The following is a 22,014-nucleotide window of genomic DNA, read 5'->3' on the forward strand; positions in this document are numbered from 1 at the left end:
TGCGCGTGAGCGCAAGCGCGCCGCGGCAAGTAAGGACCCCCTCGCCTCTCCCGCCTCCTTCCAGGACCCCGCCCGGCTCGGTTTGTCGGTTTCTCTGCCGACCCCACATACTCCACCGTGAGTGTGCGCGTGCGTGTGTACACTCCTGGGCACCCGCACCGTCCCTTTACATATTCCTTGCCCTCCCGCGCCCCTGCCAGCGCCGGCTCCTTCCAGCCACCCTTCCCCCCAGGGTCACTATGGGGACGCGAGGGAGAGATTTGTGTTTAATTCCTGCCGCTATTCAGAGGAAAGAGAAAAAAAAAAAAAAATAAAGGGACCAAAGGCAATGCGAAAGCAGTTTACTTCAAGCTTTTATTATTGTAGCGTAAAAGAAGTTTATATACAGAGAGTATTTCCAGCAAAACACTCAAAAATGGCCTTCGAATCAGGGGCCTCCCCCTTCCTGGCCCCACAGCCGGCAGCTCTGCCCAGGAGACCCCTCACTTGGGGTCTCCATGCGCTCCCCTTCTCTCTTTTCTCGCGGACTCCTCCACCCACACCCCGTTTCCCAGGAGTCCCAGCCTCTTCCTTCTCCCTGGGGCGCTGCGAACCTCGCCAGTGCCTCTCAAGCCGGCTTCCTCTGGTCCCGAACAGTACCCCCAGCCCCCCTCTTGGACCACCTGTGTGGCGCTTTCCTCCCGGAAGCCCAGAGTACTTTTCCTCCCTAGTTTCAGGCGCTGCTGCGAGCCCTCTGCAATTCAGAACCGGCTCGTGGTCAAGACCAGTTAGAGACAGCTCGTCATCAGCAGTGGGGCTCCTGAGCACCCAAAATAAGGGGGGGGAACCCTGGCCACCCTTCCCCAGCCCAAGCCCCTACTCCCAACTCAGGGACAAGAAATAGACACAAACAGAGCAGAGCGCCCCCTCCCTGCCAACGACAGGTGTGGGTGCCAGGCGCCTGGAGCGAGCGGCAGGCTCTGCTGGCAGGCCAGAGACTCTCCCGGAGGGCTGCTGCACCTGGCTGAAGGCACAGTGGCTCTTCTCTCTGGGGAGGGGGTCTGAGAGGCAGGGGCCTCCGCGGGGACGAGTGGGGGAGGGGAGAACCCAGGCAAAGGTGGCATCCCACACTCAGAAGGGGGATTTCGAGCCAGCCAGGCAGGTGCAGGTGAGGGACAGTCACAGCATCAGAGTCCGGGGAGGCGAGGGAGAATTTTCAGGTGCCTTGGCTGGGGGCGCAGACCCAGCAGGCGATCCCTGGCTCAGCACATCTGTGTCATGGGGCCCTCTGCACACCCGACTTGTTTGGGGGGGCATTTGCACGTGGGCTTCGAAGGCTCGAAGGCTCGAAGGCATGGCCTGCCAAGTTCAGCCAATTGGCCCATGGTTGTTTACACTCGGCGGGGCTGAGCGCCGCGCAGCTGCTCCTCATAGCGCTCCAGCCAGGTGCGCAGCTCAGACACCTGGTAGCCGTCCGGGCCGCGGCCACCCTGGTACATAATGGTGCCATTCTGGATTACATAGAGGCGCTCGAAGTAGGCCCCATAGGCCGAGCTGCTGGAGTTGGCCATGGTGTCCAGGACAAGGGAGCAGCTGGGCGCCCCTTGCTGCAGTACTTGGGCGGCGCTGACCCGGTCCTCCAGGCTTCGGTGCTGCGGGATACTGTAGGGGGAGTCCGTGGTGACCCAGCCATCCGAGGGGTGGGCCTCCTCGATGTAGATGATGAGGAAGTCGACGTCGCGCTGGTATTTGGTGACCAGGCGGTGGAAGGCGCTCATGCGCGCCATGAACGGTGGTCAGGTGCAGCTGCCGAAATTGAGAACCAGCGGGCGGTTCCCTCTCGCGTAGTCAAGGATGTGCTGGTTCTGAAAGCCATGGGGCAGGACCACCTCGGAGTTGGGCGCTGGACCGCCCTCATACGCCTGCTTGAAGAAATCCAACTTCTGGCCGTGCCAAACGGCCTTCAGCGATGCCAGGGTGCACAGGCGGTTGTCATCGGACACGCAGACAGGCGGGTCGTCGGGGGGCACTTCCTCGCCGTCACTGTCGAGCTCCACGGCAGGTTCGGGCTGATCCCGGCGGCGGCGGCCCAGGAAATGCTTGCGGATGCACAGGAAGTCCAGAAGCCAGAGCATGAAGGCCGTGCCGAGGAAGCGCGGGAAGAGCACGAGGCACGAGGCCGTCTGGGCGCAGAGCCTCAAGGAGTGAAGCAGCAGGGAGCGGAGCATGGTGGCTGCAGCCCCCGAAGCCCCCTGGGACCCGCTACCTTCACCCACCACCAACCTCGGGGTGGCCTGGCGCGGCATCTGGGCTTTGGCTGTACGGGGAGCTCGATTTATAGCCGAGGCTTCAATTGGCGGGAGACTCCACCTCCGGCCCGGGCCCGCCCCCTTGCAACTTGAGCCCGGAGGGATCACCCAGCGGCGTGGCCAATGCCTTAGAAATCTGGGGCCGAGGGCGGGCGCAGGCAGCCGGGAGGGGGGGGGTCGCGGAGCGGCCCCGTCAGGGGCCGGCGGGGGCGGGGCCGGGCCCCCGAAGCGCGCTCTCGGGGGCGGCGGACCCCGGTCGCTGCTGCCACCCGGGACGGGAGCTGGACCAGGGACCCAGGCGTCCGCCGGGGAGATCCTCCGGCTCCGGCTGGCGCTAGCGCTGCGCGCGGCCTCGGTCCTGGAGGCCCGCCTCCGGCCCGCGCCCCTCTCGCCGCGCACCTGAGCGGAGCTCCCCGGCGGCCGCCGCGCCGCGCCGGAGCTCCGGTTCGCTTCCCGCGCGCCGCCGCCAACGCCGCCCCCGCCGCTGCTGCTCGTGCGGGGCCGCTGCCCAGGTGCCGCGGGAGCCCGGGTCCGCGGCCGCCGCTCTGCCGGCCCCGGCTCCCGCCCCGCCGGGGACGCGGACCCGCGAGGAGGCAACTTTGGGCCCCCGCCGCCTTCCCTGTTCGCCCGCGGGCGCCGCTCGCCTCCCGGAGCCCGCCCGCCCGCTCGCCTCCCGCGCGCGCTCACACTCGCGCCTCGCACACGGCCGCCCCCCGCACCGCCCCGCCACGCACACCGCGTTCGGCGCCCCCCGCCGCTGCCCGGGGCCGCCGCGCGCCGTCCCGGCCGCGCCCGCCCCGTCCCATCTCGTCCCGGCTCGGCGCCGCTCTTCTCGGGTCAGCGGCCTCCCGGGCGCCGCGGGGAGGTGCGGAGGGCAGGGCCCGAGGGCCGCTTAGCGCCCGGCGCCGGAGACGGGGAGGGCTGGGGAAAGCGGCGCCGGGCCTGCGCCCCAGCGGGTCCGGGAGCGCTTTGGGCGCGGGGCGCAGCGGGCGCGGGGCGCGGGGCAGCGGGCGTGGGGCGGCGGCGGCCCCGGCGGCTCTCCCACTAGGGGTAGCTGTTGCCTGAACGCCGAAGCGCTCCCCTCTCGCCGCTCTCCTCGCCCGGCGCAGCCCCGGCCGCCGGGCGCACCCGTCCCGTGCGTCCCCGGACGTTGCTCTCTGCCCCGGGAACGTCGAGACTGGAGCGCCCGAGCTGAGCCACCTTCGCCGACCCCGAGCGCGGCAGCTCGACTCACCGCGGAGGCGCCCGGACGCGTAAAGTGCGTACTTTCAACCGAGAATGTGTGTTGAGGCTTTTAGGGGTGCGGGGCAACTCCCCAACTCCGTGGGGCCCTCGTCCGCCCGGCCGCCGAGTCAGCGACCTTCTGATTCCTCGCTGCGTCCGGCGCCGGGCGGGCGACTCGTGCGCAGAGGCGGCGGGGCGGGGAAGTGCCCTGACCTGGGGTCCCCGAAGCTGGGAGCAAGCCCCGCTTCGCCTTGGTCCGCCTTGCCCTCCGGGGCGAGGCCCGGGCCCGGTCGCAAGCGATTTGTACCGGGTCTGGGGAATGAAGCCTCCCGGTACGCCCTCGCAGTCGCCGGGACTTCTCTGGGGCGGCGGTGGCCGAGTCCCGGGGCCACCGCTGCCTGCGTCCCGTGCGCTGCGCGTCTCGGGGACCAGCTCCTAACTTCTTCCCGGGACAGAGACAGCGCTCGCGCGGGTGGCCGAGGTGGGAGCTCGCTCGCTGGGCTGGATAGGGCGAGGGCGAATCGCTCCCGGTGGCAGCGGCGACGGTGGCGAGGGCGGCGGTGAGGGAACGAGGCTGGAGAAGTCAACTGCCGCGCAAGGAGCCCCCACCCGGGGGCCAGCGGGACCCCGCGGGCGCGGGGGTAGACGCCCCGCCTTGGGCGGAGGTCCTCCTCTCCAGTTTTCGCGACCCTAGTGGGCCCCTTTGCCGCGTAAGTTTCCCGCTGGACCAGTGGCTTCAGCAGCTCAAGACCCAGAGAGGAAGGTGGGGGGCACTTGAATGTAGCCCCCCTTCTCTTTCTCCCAGCCTGGCGATTTCTCTGTTGTCGGCTCAGGGATTGGAGACTGCACAGTCCAGGATCTCCCCGCTGGAGGAAAGCCAGCCTAGTCCCAGCTTTTCTCAGCCTCCTGGCACTACCCTCCCCCCCCCTGGGTAGGGGTCCTTCAGTAAGGGTTAGGAATTCTCCCTGAGCCAAACCTGACTGGAAGGGGGGGGGCGGTCCAACCTGTCTGCCCCCCCCCCTTCTCCAGGGCACCTCTGAGTTGGCAAATTGTTTCCTTTCTTTGCCTTGCTCCCCTCTCAGGGGTATGTGCGGAGAGAAGCCTCCTGCTTGGCAAGGGTCTGAGAGGGGTTTGGCGGTCTGGGGTGCCCCTCCTGGGCAGGGGCAAGGGGAATGCCAACTTTGGTTGGCAAAACTTTCAAGCCCCTATTCCTTGGTTTCTTTGGTGAGGGTGCCAGTCTAGGACCTGTGCCCTGCTCCCACCCAGGCAGAAGCTGGGACAGGGCCATGGGGCAGCCCTCCCCCATCCCATATTTGAGTTTCAGAAAATGAAAAAGCCACTTGGGGCTGGGAGAGCCCTTTGTGCTGCCTGGGACCTGGTGGGGATGCTGCTGGTTGCTGGGGCTGGTGGGCGTGTGGAAGGAGTGGGCTGGGGCACGTGGGGGACCGGTCCTCCTTGTCTGCTCTGCCAGCCGGCCCTCCCAGCCACCCTGACCCCACACTGCCTCCAGCCCCAGGGAGGCTCGGGAGAGCAGCACTTGTCCCTAGGGCTGTCGCTGCCTCCGGGGCTCTGTTTGTTTCTTGGGCCGACACGCTGTACTCCATATCTCAGGGTTCCAGGACATTGGACAAGGTGATCAGGCCCGTCTGGCTCCCACTGCCTCCCGTGCAGGTGAGGACAGACTCAAGGTCCATGCCTTTAGAAGCCAGGCCCAGGCGTGGCAACTTCTACTCCATTTCTCTCTTCTCCCTCTCCTAAATTCTCTCGCCTCCCCAAGAGCCCCCACTCTCTCTTCTTTCCCTTTCCCCAGGGTGGAACACCAGCTTGCCTTGGACCTGGCCCTTCCTACCAGCTGCTCCTCCTGTGCTGACCTGTCCTGGGGGTCAGCAGTGAGAGTCTGGGTCCAAGGCCCAGAGACCTGGCCCCGTGGGCCTGGCAGGCTGCACGCTGGGGTCACCAGAGTGGGCACTGGGGCTGTTCCCCAAGCCTCTGGGTATGGCTCTGCCTGTCCCCCCTTCCCGCCTGCCCTCTCACAGCTCCAGCAGGGGGCGGGCGGGGGAAGGAAAAGGAAGGACAAGTTGAACTGGGTCCATCTGGTGTCCAGGAGCAACTTGAAAGGGGGTGGGGGGAGGGGACAGGCGAAGAGGGCTTGGCTCAGCCAAGGGAGGGTTGGGTGGCCTTCTCGCTTCCCAGGCCATTCTCACAGGGCTGTCTCCCCGGGCAAGGGAGGGGCTGGGCAGTGTTTGCCCAGGCTCTGAGCCCTCCCCCACAGTGCCCTGTATGGGGCTTGGTGGGTGAATGGGCACAGCCTCCCTTTTTCTCCTGGTGAGCAGCTCCCAGGGACCAGGGAGAAGGCTGCTGAGACTTCCCACTGGAGCAGGCTGGGCAGCGCGGCAGGAGGAGTGGGCCAGCCACGTACCGGCCAAAGTGGCAGAGAACCAGGTGTGTGGTGTCCGAGCCCTTGCCCACCCTCGTGGTGACTCAGCTGCCAGGGCCTCAGCCTTCCGTGGCTACTGGAATTCCCAGTAGCCTTCCACAGGCCTCGGGAATTCCCACGTGCTCCCTCTGTGCTCCCTCCCGGTGGCTCTCCTTCCCCCTCCTCCGCCACTCCTTCCCCTCTGCCTATGCTCTGCTTGCCCCACCCCCAGAGGGAGCTGGGACCTCCCTTGTCCTCCCAGCCCTCCTGTGTCCTCACCCCTGGGCATTCCCGAAGCACTGAGCCTCAGGAGGGCTGGGCTGCACCTTGGGTCCCCGCCTGTCCCTGCTGCTACTTCCCCCCTGCCTGCCCCAGGTGGGCCCAGCTGGATCCTTCCCAGGGACCTGCTCCCAGCACCCAGGAGAAGCCCAATAAACCTTCGTGAAATGAGTGCATGAGTGTGGCGTGGACTTACTGGAGACTTGTTTCCGGAGAATTCCAAGGCATTTCATTCTGCCCTTTTTCCTACTGGCGGCTGGGAATGAGGTAGGGCATTTAGGCAGTTGGGGCCCGGGGAGGCCTTGCTGGCCACGGGGCCAGCCCGTTTCCCTTCCAAGGCGAACAGGCCGTGCCGTGGGCATTCTCCCCTCCTGTGCTCACACATATCATTTGCTTCCAGAATCACTTCTTTCCCAACTTCCTTCCACTGGGCTGGGCTGGACAGGGGGCCGGTGGCTGTGGGCTTGCTGCTCTGTCTGCTCTTAGAAGGGTCCTTAAGACAGCAGGTGTCCACACCCCTTCCGCCCCTGTTGGCCCCCCTCCCGGGGGGTGGAAGGTAGGACCGGGAGAGTTGGTTGAGCTCCCGAGGTGGCTGGGCAGGTTGGGAGCTGGGCACTGAGAGCTCGGGAGGGCCCCAGGGCCTGGATGGGCAAGGGTTTGGGTAGCATTCCGGGGTTAGAGGTCTGGGGCTCTTGGCCAAGGGGAGGAGAGAGCCCTGAAGGGGACAGTCAGGCCACCTGCTGTGTGACCTGGGCATGTCCTGTCCCACCCATTGGGTCTCACCCATACTGCAAGGGAATTGGGAGGTTACTTCCCAGTGCCTTCCCTGTGCTGGCCCCTCCACAACTCCGGAAGGTTCAAGGAAGTATCGTAGGACCTGTCCTGCCCCTGCGTGCTGCTCTGGGGCTGTGAGACCCCCGCCGGAGGGTGGACCGCATCTCTGGCCTTGTTACTTGGCCCCAGCTTTTCTTTCGCGTGCCCAGCCCCTTGCCACAACTCTGGGCCCTCACGTTTCGGCCCACCCCCTCCTCAAACCCTGGGCACCAGTGTTCCTGCTGTGACTACAGCCCCAACCGACAGCCCCCCCTGCTCCCTGGTGTGCGGCCAGGTCCCTCCGGGGTAGGGGAGGGGAGCCGGTGCCTGCCAAAGGTCCCCCGTGGGTGCATGGCCCTTCCTGGGGCCAGAGGGGTGCTGGGCTTCTCGCGTCGGGGCGGCCTCCCTGTGGACCGCTGAGGCTGGCCGATCTGCAGTGTCCGTTTCTGACCGTCCCTGGAACAAGGTGGGGTGCGACCAGCCGGCCGAGAGACACCCCAAGTCCCTTTGCTTCTCTGAGCCTCCATTTTCTCAGCTGAGAGGGGAGCCCGAGTCATGAACGCATTGTGTGTGTGGGACTGTGCCGCGCGCGTGTGTGCGTGGGGGGTTTGTGTGCGTGCGCGTCGGCTAATTTGTTGTCAGCCTCGGTCCAAGGTGCATTTCAAGCCTGTTGTGGGAAGCCACGGGAGGCGAAATGGTGACGCGAGGAAGGGTCTGCTTCCCACGGGGGACACCGTGACACCTGTGTGTCCCCCACACGGCCCTGGGATCCTCCCCCATGTTAAACCTGAGTGGTTGTGAGTCCCAGTATCCCAAGGCTAAAAATGCCCATCAGGCCGTGCCAAGCGCCCTGCTGCGCGTGTGGCCGAGCCGGTCGCCCTCCCAGTGTTGCTGCTTCTCAGGCCGGGCTGGCCTCCGTCTCCGAGTCCCAGGATGGTCAGGGCGCGGACGCCCCAGGGCTGTGTGCCAGTCCCAGGAGAGGAGGCTGAGGCTGGCGGGCGGGGAGAGAGCAGCTGGGAGGGAAGAGGGGCCCCGGGGCGCCGTGGCCGGTCTCTGGGGAAGCCACGGTGTGGCCACTGCTGGTGCTGTTTGAGGCTGACAGCGTCCTCCTGAACCTTTGTTCCTTTCCCACCCTGAAGTCCTGGTCCAAGCCAGGCTCTCACGGCCATTCTGGGCATACAGAGTGAGTCAAGTTCGCTGTCTGTCCCCCGGGAGCCCCCACCAAGCCTGGCCGGGGGCCTGGGGCGGGGAAGGCTGGCTCAGGGAGAGGGAGCCCTGGGTCTCCCTCTACACGCAGGCCCAGATGGCTCCTCATCTTCCATCAGACCTTCTGGAGTGGGTGAAGGACACAAAAGGCAGGAGAGGCTAGTCCCTGAGGCTCCATCTGCACACTCCCTCTGCCACAGCCAAGCTGTGTGATCCCGGGCAAGTTACTGGAACTCTCTGTGCCTCCATCTTGGTCATCTGTGAAATGGGCAGAACTTTCAGCCCTACCTCGCAGAAGAGTGGTTGTGGGAAAAGTGTGGACATGTGTGCACAGCCTCTGGGATCGAGCTGGGTGCATGGGGATGCTGTCCGTAACAGTGGCAGCCGGCACCGAGCCCACCACAGCCTGGGCACAGTGCGCTCGTGTTAGAACGGCTCCTGGGGGTGGCCGGGAGCTCCTGCTCTGGGCTGCTCCAGGAGCCTGTGTCCAGCTTGGTCCGCTTCTTCCCCACAAAGGGGCCTGCTGGAATGCCGCCTGGATACAGCCTGGCCCATAAGCTGGGGTTTCCTCCTCACAGAAGCCCATCTCTGTGAAGCCTTTCGGCCCCCCCAGATCCTCTCTGTCCTCAATAATTGCGTTCAGATAGGCCTTTTAGGTTTGCACATGGCAGAAGCTCAGTTCACTCCCTTGAGCTAAGAAGGAATTTACCAGCTCTAGACGGTGACAAAAGTCTGGTGAAGCCACGTCTTCAGGCACAGCTGTGTCCAGGTGCTTAGCAGACAGTGGTCAGGGCCCTGCCTCCCTGGGCTCTCAGCTTGCGTCTCTAGGGCTTCGCTCTCAGGTGGGTTCCGCTGTGTTCTCAGGGTGCGCACAGGGGCTGGAGAGGCAGCAGCCGGCTGTGACTGCTTTTCCTTTGCTGTGTCTGATGGATCTGGTGGAAGGTGGTGGCTGCGTCTAGCTCTAGCAAGGGTAAAGTTCACCTGCACTACCGGGTTCAGGGTGCCACTGGTCACTGGGAATGGGGACCGTACGGCACCCACTAAGAAGGGCCCCTTGCTTCTTCCTCCTCCAGCTGCAGAAACTGGTTTCATCCTTCAAGGCCGGCATGCCTGTCCCCTCCCCTCCTCCTTACTTTCCAAAATACCCGGATCAGAGTCCTCTGGTTATCTGCGTCTTGCTCACAGACCACGGGCTCCCTGAGGGCAGGCTGGGCCTGACTCACGGGTCTGTCAGGCCAGCAGGGGCACAGAAAGAAAGCCGGCCCCATGCACGAAGAGCTTGAGGGAAATCGCTGTTCCCTACGTACCTGCGCATAGCCCCGGTGCTCAAGGACGTCGTGGGGAAGCTGTTGCAGAGCTCCATGGCAAAACATAGGGTGCAGGGAGGTGTGAAGGAGTGCCTGCCATGGGGATGGAGCAGGACGGGAACCTGGGGCCACTGGCAGCAGATGCACGCCCCTCGACCCCGCCTCCAGGCGTCTGTGCCCACACTGGACCAGAGTCAGGCCTGTCAGATGGGGAAGACAGTCTTGAGGTGACACGTTCCCCTGGGCTCTCAGGTTCTCCCTCGCCCTTCCCTGCTCACAGCCCAGCACTGGAGGACCCCCAGCTCCAGGGACCGGAAGAGAGGTACATCACCTGTGGTCCCCATGGCACTGTGGGCCCACTGATGCCCTTGACAAGTCCTTCGGGGAACCTTCTCGTCATTCTGGGTTTCTGTCCTCACCTATGGGATGGGGATGAGCTTGGTGAGTTGTGAAGGAACTCCCAGGCCACGGCTTGGGGTCAGGGGGTCTTGGGGACAAAGAAAGAGAGTAGAAGAGTCTGGGAGGCAGGCCTAGTCCTTGCCTCTCACATTTGTCTCTTTCCAGAAGCTTCTCCAGGCTCCCTTTAGTGGGGTTGGGGGGTGCAGGGGTGCAGGAGTTGGGTGTGTGATCTCTTGGGACTCAGAGGACCCTAACATTCCCTATCGGCTGGCCTTAGGAAGAAGGGCCAGGTAAGGGTGGAGGTCCCTCTGAGCCAGGGCCCATCACTTTGCCTCCCTTCTCTGCCCAGGAGGTACTTCCTGGGTGGGGTGCTTTATCTGGAACAGGAACCTGTTATGGTTAAGCCCTTTGGGTTGAGGAGTGGAGGGGGACAGGCAGAATAGCCACGTGGCTCCTGCAGGAGGTCCCCCTAGGGCCAGCCCATGAACATCCTCAGCCACCGTCCTGTGCTGCCTAGTAGAGCCCACTTCCTGCCCTGAAGGCTTGGGACCGAGACCAAGAGTTGCTCCTGGGGTGCTGTGGGGGCCTGGGGATGGGTCACGGGTAGCTTGGCCTGGCTGGCCCTTCAAGGCTTAAGCCCAGGAATCAGTGAGTCTACGATTCCGGAACATAGGCTGTAGGAACTCTAGGAACTGTTCCCTGAGACCCCAAGCCTGCCGTAGGTCCCCACTGGGTGTGGCTGGCCGGCAGGTGGGCCTCTTCGCAGACCCCAGGGGAGGGACTGAAAGCCCAGGGGAGCCCGATCTGGCCATAGGAAGCTATGGTCAGCGACACCTGGGAAGAGGGAGTGACCAGGATGGAAGGGAAATGCCAGAACTCGGACCGGGACAGATTCTGAAAGGGGCAGGCGGGGAAGTGTTTGGGCAGGGGCAGTGGGAGCGTGTCGGACAAAGGCTGGAAGAAGAAGCATGTGCGTGTGTGGGGAAGCCAAGTCCTCCCCAACTTTCTCTTCCCTCCCCCGCTCTCCCCTCCCCCTGCCCTCTTTCTCCCTCTCCTTCCCTCCTCTCCCTCCTCCTCCTCCCCCTCATCCCCATTCACACCTGCCCCCTCCCTCCCTCCTCCTTCCCTTCCCTCCTTTCTCTCCACCCTTCTCCCTCCCTCGCTCCTCTTCTTCCTCCTCCTCCCCTCTGTCTCTCCTTCATACCCGCCCCCTCCCTCCCATCTTCACTCTGCAAGTGACCCCCTGTGCCCACAGCCGTGCTCCCCAGAGCTGGCTCTGTCGGTGAGCAGAGGCTCACAGCAATGCCTGGGCTCCTTTATAGCACGAGCCTCCTGTGCCCATCGTGGGCCCAGCCGTCCCTGAGAGAGGGACAGTCTGGTGGAGACACCACGGAATTGCCCTGGGCACCTCGGCCAGGCAGGTGGGCTCAGCAGTCCCCTTGCTCTGGGGAGACGGGCGTGGCCCTGCCAGGCAGCCAGGCAGGAGGACAGAGGAGTGCCTTCTGAGGTTGGGGCCGCAGGTCACAGGCGTGTCTTGATCTCCCGGAGCAGCCCAGCTGCCCTTTGTCTCAGGGTGGATAAGGTCACCGCCCCAAGACCCTGTTGGGGGCCCACTCCTGGGGCCCTGCCCTCCTGGATGGACAGCCCAGGCTCCAGCGTGACTCGTGGTGGCCTCAGAGGGATTCTCGGGGCACCTCTGTCCTCAAGAAGGGCTCTCTGGAGAGGAAAAAAGAACACATTTCAACACCTCCAGATTCTGAAAATGGATTTCTCCCAGGGAAACAGAGACTCAGAGCATGTTCTCTTCCCTGAGAGAGAGCCAGGAAAGCAGCGGGGGAGGGGTTGGGGGAGGGGAGAGAGGTCTCAGGGAGGAGGAGGAAGATCGTGGGAACCAGGGCCAGGCAGAGACCTGGATGTAAATCATGCTGGTCCCCCACTGGCTGCATGACCGGGGCACAGGACTTCACCCCTCTGGGCTCAGTTTGTCTTTCTGTTCAATGGGGTAACTCTTCCTGCTTCATAGGAGAGGTCTTGAGGATGTGACGTGGATAAAGCCGTTCTTGGTCTTTATCCCTTTTTCAGGACGAAAGCCTTCCCGAGTTGGGGATGTTGATGTACTCCTGAAGGACATCTTGCAGCCCCAGGAGGACCCATGAGTCTGACCACGGAGCCCAAGTCCTTGCTGTGTGGCCTCAGGGAAACCATCAGCCTTCCCTGGGCTCCGGTTTCCTCTCTGTAAACTTGGAGCCAGGGTCTCTACCTTGGAGGTGGCTGGGGGGTCAGCAAGGATGTGGGCAAAGTGCCAGGCACCGTGCCCACTCCTGGGGGTGCTCTGCGTGTTTGGGGGGGCAGCTCTAGGGGGAGGTGGGGCTTGTCTGCCCTGGACATCGCCCCTGGCTTCAGCCCATCCCTTCTTCCCTTGCTGGCCCCGTGGAGCAAGCCCTGCTCGCTGCCCTGTCCGGCTGGCACAACTTCGGGGCTGCCTCCTCCGGATGGTCTTCCCAGATGCCTGGTCGGACGGCACGGCCTTCTGGCTTCAGCTGCTCCTCACCGTATAGGGTCTCTGGGGACTTTGCTGCTGCCTCCATGTCTCTGACCTCACTGCCTCCTCTCCATTATCTAGAGTCATGTTTGCAAAGCTGTTCTCTGCTCAGGATACTGTCCTGCCATGCGCCTGTGTCCTGCTTCTGAATAACATCCAAACCACTTGGCCTGGCCTCTGAGGGGGCCTCCCCCTGCTTCCCTTTGCTGTCCCATCTCCTGCCCCCCACCAGCCCGCCAGCCCACCACGGAAATGTCACAGCCACGACTCCGACGAGTGCCAGGCCCTTCCCAGCACCCGCCTCCGCACAGGCCCATGACGAGGTGGGATGGAGGCCATCAGCCTTTGAAGGGGGAGCCAACCAAGGCTCAGGGAGACTGGGCGCCTCACTATGCTGACTCAGCGTCTGGACTTGAACCCGGGACTTCTGCCTCCAAGTTCATGCTTGTCACACTGAACCACAATTTCGTCACTTGGGCTCATCCTCTAGTCCTACCATCTTCTCCTTCTGGAACTCCTTTCCATCCCAACCCATAAGTTGTTTTTCAAGTCTTGGCCCAGATGTTGTCTCCCCCAGGCAGCCACCTCAGATTTCTCCTCCAATCTCCTGTTCCTTCCCCCTGAAGTCTGCTGCTGCCTTTTACCCATGACTTTGGTTCACCATGGTCCTGGGTGGGAGGAGAGATTGTGTTCTAGTGGCAGAGATTGTTAGCTGCCCCCACTATCTTTTCTCCTCTTTTCCTAAAGTAAGAGAACTCTGAATTCAAGCTGGGCACATGGCTGCCTGTTCGAGTTTGCAGTCCCCTTGCAGCCATGTGCCACTATTCAACCAGATCCTTGCCAAGGACATGTAAGAAGTGACCTGTGTAACTCCTGGGTCTTGCCCCTAGAGAAAAGAGAGGCGGCTTCCTTTTTCTCTTCTCTTTGTACCTGGATGTCAGCTGTGATGGCAGGAGCTGGAGCAGCCACACTGACTATGGGAGGATGGAAGGTGTGTCTCGAGGATCACAGAGAAAGCCACGAAGGTAGAAAGAACCTGGGTCGCCCACCATCCAGGAACCAAGATTGCTGCTGCACACGCTGAGTCGTGAGCAGGGGAAAACCATGCAGACAGACTCCGTTTTGTCAATCTAAGCCCCCTTCCATGGGCACTTGGGTTGCTTCTGCCCTTTGAGTGTTGTGACGAGTGTTGCTGTGAACGCCCATGTGCAAATATCTCATCGAGCTCCTGTTTCTCCTCAGCCTCGCCAACACTTGCTTCCCCCCTCCCCAAATTTTATTTTCTTTTACAATAGTGGTCACAATGGGTGTGAGGAGCTCAAAGCCACCCTTTTTATTGTGGCGTGTGTGTGTGTGTGCGTGTGTGTGTTTTAAAGATTTTATGTATTTATTTGAGAGAGAGACAGTGAGAGAGAGCATGAGAGCGGAGAAAGTCAGAGGGAGAAGCAGACTCCCAGGAGCTGGGAGACTGATGCAGGACTAGATCCCAGGATTCCAGGATCATGACCTGAGGTGAAGGCAGCTGCTTAACCAACTGAGCCACCCACGAGCCCTAAACCACCCTTTTTAGAGGTGAACTGAGAGCCAGGTCTGGTGTTGACTGCTTCTGGGGGGCTGACACTCAGGGTGTGCAGGTCTCCGGGCTCCTCTGGGCACCATGCAGGGCTGAGTCCTCCTGTGGGGAGGGGGAGCCTGATGCCTGGCCGAGAGCCCTGAGCCTCTGAGCTCCCGTAGTTGGCATTGCCAGTGGTGCCTCCTGTGGGGCCTCCTCCTCCAGTTGCCACATCTGGTTGCTTCCCCAGCAGGCAGGCTGCCTAATAAGGGGTCTCAAGTGGGGGACAGACTCAGCTGTCTGTCCTTAGGGGGCTCTGGTGGGGTTAAGGACCATGGAGCTGCCAGGGTGAGATGTAGCCTGATAGAGGGGATTTAGCACCCCCTGGGGGGGGTATGTGAAGTGGAAGGGTCAGGGGACACCTGTTGATTCTACATTTCTGAAATTCCAGCCTTTTCTGTGGCCCTCAGGTAAGGGCAGCACCACCAGGGCTAAGGTGTCCCACCTCATCTTGACCCTGGGTAGGTGTGTAGCCCATGATAAGCCAGGACTTGGGTCTGAGAGGTAGAGCCCACCGGCTGGCAGCTGGTGGGGCCCTGCAGGAACTGTCCTTTCTTCCTTGAGGCTCAGGGCGTTTAGAAACCCCAGGCCTGTCCCTTTCAAGGCCTGGAGGCCACAGACTGCTCCTTTACCTTCCTACAAATCCTCATGTGATTCTAGAATCCTGAAGATCTAGAAGGCTCCGTTGAGGAAGGAACATTGGGATGAGGTCGGGGTTGGGGAAAAGTCGCTGGCCAGGCTCTGGAAGGAGACTGAAGTGGCGCCGAAGGGACAAGATGAGTGGAAGCCACAGGAGCAAAGGGGCTCGACGTTGTGGGGGAGGGGAGAGGCTCCTTCAAGGCTGGAAGGGACCTTAGGGACCCAAGGAAGGGTTGGGATTTTATAGGTTTCCTCTTGCCATACAGCAAATTGCCGCAAATGTAGTTGCTTAAAACAACACACGTTTCTCACCTCACAGCTCTGGAGGTCTGAAGTCCGAGATGGATGGACAGGGCTGTGTTCCCTCTGGAGGCTTTCCCGGTAGAATCCGTTTCCTTGACTTTTTTACCTTCCAGAAGGTAGGAGGCCCATCATGATGTGGTGGTGGGAAGCCCAGGTGGCATCCTGAAGCCTGGGCCTGGCAATCTTCCTAGGGTCAATAGGAGAAAGTGTGGACAGGACAGGTCTGGGTGGGGCGGTGGGGTCCCATGCGGAGAGCTGGGGTCCAGGCTTGCCCACAGAGAGGAAGTTTGCTCCGTTCATTCCGAGCTGTGAAGTTTGCCCCAAGCTGAACCAGCTTGTGAGCCCAAAGTCCCTGGCAGCTGAGGAGGCAGAGACAGTGAGATCTTGTGGGGACTCTAGCCAGGGGCTGGTGGCTCTTCCCACTGGGGTGAAAAACGGAGCAACTTTGCCCTGCTCCCACCCTGGGGCTCCTCCCCTCGCTCCCTCCTTCCTCTGTCCCCCTCCACGCTGGCACTCAGGGCCCTCAGCTTCCCAGTCCTGCCCCCTGGAAGCCCCTGCTCAACCCCTCTGAGAGTGCAGAGCCCAGCACGTCCCTGGCCTGTCCTTTGGCGCCCTCTGAACACAGCCGCTCTTCGGCCCACTGGGTTTCCGGAGGCGGAGGTCACAGGTCCTCAGAGCCCCTCCTTTATTTATTCTGCAACACCCCTGAAGGCCTCTCTTCTGCCCGGTGGGGGGCTGGGCGCAGAGACACACAGATAACACAGGCTTTGCCCTCCGGGGATCTCTGCCTCTGAAGCCAGTTTTTCACAATGATAACTGCTTCAGTGGACCACCGATGGCAAGAGGTGGCCCAGATGGACCCCTTGACCTAGGCTTGCCCAGTCAGACTGCTGTGCTCCCAGGCGTTCCACTCACTGGACCCCAGGACAGCACTTTTGGCAAGTGCAAAGCCCTTGAGAAACCCTGAGATGGGAACCAATATTGTTCCTGCCCCTGGACCTTTGCACTTACTAGTCTGGCTGCCTCGAACATCTTTCCTGAGCTGTGTGGTGACGTGTATGGGTGAGGGTGTAGGGTCGGTTGCCATGGAAAGATACAAAAATACCAGTAGCTTAGACTTGGGAGCTTATTCCTTGGTCAAGAAATTCCAGTCAGCACAACCTGATTTATGTCATATCCTTGTACGCTCAGGTTTATTATTCATTGTTTTTATTTAAATCGACTGGCTTTTTGAGATTTAATGCTTCTGACCTAAACAATGGGAATTGGAACTCAGGGTTTGATCTGCTGATGGTTACACATATTTTCTCAGTACATGTGGGCAGACCTAAGTATCGAAATAGAAAAAAAAATGTTGGATACTCTTTAACATCACTCGCTCCCTCCCTTTGAGAAACTCTGAACTACCTATTTGGGGAACTGAGGATCCGGAGGGGACGTGATGGGCCTCAGCTTCTAGGAGTCGGTGGTCCAGCTGCCCAGTGGCCACCGGAAGCTGCGATCCTGCTTCCTGGGTGAGCAGTTCAGGGGCAGAGTGACTCGCTGGGGATGTACCCTGCTCTCCTGTCCCCAGCCTGCACCAGCTGGTCTGTCCTGCACCCCAGGGCTCCGTTGAGGCCTTCGGTGGCATCTGTGGCCTTGGGGAGCTGCTGTGTCTGGGGTTTGCAGCCGGCCACTCTGGCCTCACCTCCTTCCAGCTTCATGCTCAGGGCCTTGGGGCCCTCCCTGCACCCCCACAGGGCCTGCTCTGGAGGAGGGGTTCGGGGTGGGGGGGAGGATGAGAAGCTCAGCAGGAGGAAAAGCACTAGGTATGGGGATGCAGACCAGAGGGAAGGTGAATTTCCACTGGGGGGTTGGGGGAGGGCTTCCCGGAGGAGTAGGGGTGCTGAAGCGGCATCATGTTACCTCTCAGCCGTGGTGCTGGGGAGGGGGGCGTGCCATCCCCAGTTCCCAGGGGAGGGCGCGACTCGGTGATTCTGAGTTCAGGGAAGAGCAGGAACAGCAGGGAGACCAGGAGGCTGGCGTCTGGTCCTGCCTCATCCCCGTGCCACCTGTCCCGGTTGCTCAGTGTTGGGCAACAAGAGCCCCTGAGCTCGGGGCTTGAAGCACAGCATTCATCTCACAGTGTCTGCGGGTCGGGATTCTGGATGTCCCTTAACCGGGTCGCCTGCTCAGGGTCTGGCCCCGCTGCCACTGAGGTGTCATTCAGGTGACGTTGGTTTTGAGATCCGGCCAGGGAAGGACAGACTTCCAAGCTCTCGCAGGTGGCAGCTGGCAGCTGGCAGAGGCCGCCTGGGTCTCTGGCCACACAGGCCCCTCCAGCATGACAGCTCCTTAGTCAAAGCGTGCCACCCCTCCGCTGTCCGGCAAGACGGGAGGCCCAGCCTTCTGCAGTCTGTTGGTGGAAACGCCACCTTGTCGCCTCTCAGAAGGGAGTCTGCGGTCCAGCTCCACTCAAGAGGAGGGGGTTCCATAGGGGGCAGACCCCCGGGTGGGGCCATCCTTGAGCTGCCCCCGATCCCATGGGGACACATGGAATTGATTGTCCTGTTTCCTGTCCTTTGAGTCCCGGCTGTGGCTGGGCTGTGACTTGGCGAAGGGGGTGGGGGTGGGAGGTGGAGGGAGTGAGGGGAGGGTGGCAGGCAGAGAGTAGGAAAAGGCTTTGGGTAACGGCTGCTAAGGGGTTCCAGAACCTCACCGTCCTGCAGCTGTCTGCCCGCCTTGGTGGCGCCCCTCCTCCTGGACCCATCTCCCTGGGCCCGTCCTGACCACTTTGGCCATTCTTGTCCCTCCAAGGCTTCCTGGGGATGGGCTTGGCTGGGGGACTGGGAGGGCCTGCTCCCCCTACCCCCACCCGAGGCCTCTTTTCAGGACAATAGGGAAGGATTATGAGGAATTGACCATTTGTTCTTCAAATGTTTTGCAATTTTCCTGGAAATGTAAGGGATTCCAGAGGGACTCAGGGCAGCTGGTCTGACCTCTGCCTGGTCTGCTCCTGTGGCCTTTCCAGGAACTGGCAGTCAGTGGCTGGCCGGGTCCCCAGGGTTGCAGGGCAGCCAAGGTTATGGAGTCCTTGGCTGGAGGGGGAGGGGAGCGCTGGGGAGGGGAGAAGATGGGCAGGTACCACCTGTCCAGTTCCAGGGATAAATCCCACACGGGGTTTCCAAACCAGCTGGGCCTCCCTGAGGTTCCTGCAGCCCCCAGTCCCTCCCCTTTCCTTCCAGGCTGCTCCGTTCTCCTAGTCACTGAGGGTCCCCACACAGCACAAGGATAGGGCCCTCCTGAGGTGTGGGCCCAACACTGGCATCGGGGTGACCTGTTGCTGGGGAGCCTCTGGGGAAGCCGGCCTGTCTGAGCCTCTGCTTTCTGGTCTTTAAAGGAGAGAAAGGAGACTTTGTGCTGCACGGCCCACCTGTCTGAGACTCCCAAGCAGCCACCTCCCGGGGCCTCAGTTTCCCCTTCAGTAGACAGATTGTTTCAGGGTTCAGTAAGATTGCAAAGATGGAATCATTTGTACAGGATCCTGCTTGGGTTTAGGGTCCCGCTTCCCAGCAGGAACCTGGGGGCTGAGAAAGAAAAGGCAGGTCTGGAGGGCCTCCCCCTGCTCAGGGGGTCTGGGTGGGGGCTGCAGCGGGGAGGCATGGAGAGGGGTATCCCCAGGCGTCCCCAGAGCACCCCCCACCCCCCGAGCTTGGGTGACTGGTCTTGCTCCCAGGTCTACACCTCTGGCCTCCCCCTCTTCTGTCTACACTCTCCTGGGCCTTTTGTCTTCTGGACCATCACTGCCTGCTCATTCTCAGGCCCCCTCTAGTTGGGCCACAGGACGCTGCCCCTCAGGCTTGCCCTCCTCCACGCTGCCCTTCGGCCCCGGGGTCCTGTCTGAGCCCCCCGTCCTATATCCCCTCCTGGCCCAGTCACCGGGCAACGCTATCCTCACTGGACAGCTCTGTCCTGCCTGCGGCGTCCCCCAGACTTCCCCCGCAGGACATCCCCCAGGCAGGTCACCCTCCCGCCGCTGCTCCTCCAAAGGACCTTCTCTCTCTGGTCACCAGGAGTGCAGCATGAGCTGCAGAGCCTGCTAGCTGCCCCCGCAGCCCCCGACGGCCGCTCTCCTCGAGGCCCAGTTGCCCCAGCTTCCCTCATAGCTGGGTGTGGCCATGGGAGCATCTGTGCCGTTCACAGCTTTGGGCTCGTGCCTGGCTGGGGACGGGCCATGCCCCGGGCAAGTCACAGCCTAGAGGAGGCCAGACCCCAAGGACTTCGTGGAGTGGGGCTCCTGTTTTAGCCCACAGTTTGAAGGGAGAGGTGAAGCCACTGTCATTCTGGGGTCGGTCACGGGCAGTCTTGCCCACAGTGTCCCTGCATGCATGGTCCCCTTTCCAGGCCTGGTACGTCTCCCACATTGCACAAGGTGGGGGTCTTCCTGCACCCTGGATGGGGTCTCAGTCACTTTACTTAGCTTGCCTGCCTTTAGGGTGGGTCTCCGCTCCTCACCGGCCACCTCTCTGGGCCCTCATTTCCTTGGGGGCTTCTACTAGAGCCCCTAGTCATTCAACAAACCTTTGCTGGGCACTGAATGTGTGCCAGGCCCTTTGCTGGGCACTGGGGGTTACAGGAGGGAGCAAGATGACTCTTGGCCCTCTGGAGAGAAGTCCTTTATTTCTGGATGTGGCTGCCTAGGGGCTGGGGAGGCCTGGAGGACAGGGATGTCCCTAGGCCCCCTCTCACGTACCCTTGCTCGTGAGAGTGGATGGGGAACGCTTGCTGAATGACCGAGACACGGACACCGCGTTGTGAGGGGAGCTGAGAAGTCTCTGGACCCCATCCTAGCTAGGGTTTGGCAGTCACCGTGTTCCTGATACAGGGGGTGGGTTGCACACATCTTGAGACAGGATGGCCCCCCTTCATCCTCTTGGGCTCCTGGGGGGCCCCCAGGCCCTCTCCCTTCTGGTCCACCTCAATTCCAGTCTCCAGCACCTGCATGTGGGCAGCAGGGATGGCTTCGTCTGGGCCAAGGCTGTGTCCCTGCTGCCCCAGGAAGGAGGCTGGGCCAGAGCTGTCCACGCAGCAGGTGCCACAGCAGGCTGGGCGATGTGGCCCCGAGCTCCCGGTCCCTGGCGGCAGGCGTGGTGGGGCACAGGGGAGGAAGGCTCTGGTGAAGTCATCTGCTGCCCAAGCTTTTGAGAAACTGTTTCCTGCTGCACTTCAGGAACTGGGCCGGCTGCTCCCACCCCCCTGAGGGGAAGCAAAATCCGCCACCCCCAAAATCTGCCACTTCGGCAAATTGATTATTTTGAATTACAGTTACTTAAGAGACAGCTGGTGCCAGGAGGACACTCTGACCTCTTTTGTTCTTCTGACAGCAGGAACCCGTCTCCCATGGGAAAGGTGCCCTCCTTGCAGCGGGAAGGAGGCGTCCTACAGCCAGAGACGGGGACTTGGGGGCCGAGAAGGCTGTGCAAACAACCCTGGCTTTGTCTTCGCTATTTGGCTACCAAACCCCTTTGTCCTGTCACTTCTTCACAAATTTATTGCTTCTTTTCCTAAAAGGTGTCAAAGCTGTTTCCTTCCACTGCTTCTTTGAGCCTCGCTTCTTAGAAGTTCCTAGACATATGAAGTTGAATTTGATTTTTTTTTTTTTTCTCCTTTGAGTCTGTCTTAAGTCAACTCAATGATTAGGCCAGCCAAAGGACCTAGAAGGAGTTTTTCTCCTCCTCACCTTGCAGAGAGTAAAAGGGAAGAGGCCAGGACAGGGCAAGCTTGGACCATGTTCACTGGCCTGGTGGGTATAGACCCTGAGCCTTCCCTCGGGAGGCCTAGGCCCTTGGCTGGAGTCAGAGCCCGAGTCCTGAGCCTAGCGACAGCCCCCCTGGATGGATGATGGCCCATCGGCTCTGCTGGCTGAGGCATTTCTGTGGGCCTGGCTGTGAGGGAGAGGTAAAAAGACACAGTCACACCTCCGAGAGGCTCTTTGTTTAGTGCATTTAGTGTATTTTTGCAATGGCATTCAGTGTGTGTAGGGAGCATGACAGAGCCTTAAAGGAGGGCACCCAGGCTCTGGGATCCGAGGGAAAAGGCTGCCTTGGGAGCCAGGAAAGTCTTTAGAGAGGAGGGGTGTTGAGGGATGGATAGGAGTTCGCTGTGTGGGAAAGTGGAAGGAGGGTTTTCCAGACAGAGAAAGGTATGGAGTAGTGGGGGAGTCCCAGTCTGTTTGGTGGTGTTGGAGTGGTGAGCCGGGGGCATGAAGAGAACCTCCATAGGCCGGCCTCACTCCAATCCTGCGCTCCCCTCGGCCCCCCAGTACTGAGCTCCCCACTCCTGCCCTCCCCACCCCTGTCCCCCTCAAGCAGGTGAAGACTCTGGAGCACGGTTTCAGGGCAGGGTCTCTGCAGGGGAGCTGTGGGGCCAGCTCTAGAGAGTAGGAAGTATGGCAGCAGGGGGACAGGGCTGAGGAAGCAAGGGCACTGAGGGTGACTGGGGTTTCTGATGTGGGCAGTGGTGGGCCTGCGCTCGGGGGGGAGGAGGGGGGACCATGGGAAGGACCACGGCAGGTGGACCACGGGCAGGGTGCATCCTTCCTTGGGGAGGGTCACCTGTGTTGTGGCCTGTGGCCGAGCCCCATCCACCTGGGCTCTGGGCCCCCTGGGGGGCACTGGGCTGTCCTCTGCTGGAGCGCTGGCCAAGCCTGGCTGGGTTTAGCAGCCATCGGGAGTCTGCGGCTTGTGCCTCGCCAACCAAACTCGGACCTTCTGGTGTTTACGGTTGGCAAAGTGTAACTTCCTGTTTTTAAGAGAAAAGGATTAGAAACGCTTATTAAAAAGCCCTTTGAAGGCATCAAAAGACTTCCTGAGCATCCAGTGACTCTTACAACAGAAGAGCCATTTAATGATTTAAGCAACAAGAATAGGAAACGCACCGGCCAGCCCCCGCAGACTCTCCGGCTCTCCACCCGGCCAGGAGGGGCTTGGTGGCCACGTGTGGCGTGG

The 22,014-nt window shown here is 61.6% G+C and overlaps 1 protein-coding gene and 1 long non-coding RNA gene across 3 annotated transcripts; one reads left to right on the forward strand and one right to left on the reverse strand.

The window, feature by feature from the left end:
- Positions 1-340: 340 nt before the first annotated feature.
- Positions 341-2,501, reverse strand: DIO3 (iodothyronine deiodinase 3). The gene has a single exon (XM_044229949.1). It carries the CDS (start codon positions 2,283-2,285, stop codon positions 1,371-1,373), a length of 915 nt encoding a protein of 304 aa, XP_044085884.1. The 5' UTR covers positions 2,286-2,501; the 3' UTR covers positions 341-1,370.
- Positions 2,502-3,457: 956 nt separating this feature from the next.
- On the forward strand, positions 3,458-6,364 carry LOC122893256. 2 transcript variants are annotated; one of them, XR_006381605.1, is made up of 3 exons: positions 3,458-3,546; positions 5,124-5,183; positions 5,323-5,698. It is a non-coding gene; the product is annotated as an uncharacterized LOC122893256 (long non-coding RNA). The 2 variants fall into 2 exon arrangements; XR_006381604.1 differs by lacking the exon at positions 3,458-3,546 and adding an exon at positions 5,846-6,364 and having other exon boundaries at positions 4,117-5,183; positions 5,323-5,505.
- Positions 6,365-22,014: the final 15,650 nt, after the last annotated feature.

Source organism: Neovison vison, chromosome 13 (genome assembly GCF_020171115.1).
Source record: "Neovison vison isolate M4711 chromosome 13, ASM_NN_V1, whole genome shotgun sequence".
NCBI lineage: Eukaryota > Metazoa > Chordata > Mammalia > Carnivora > Mustelidae > Neogale > Neogale vison.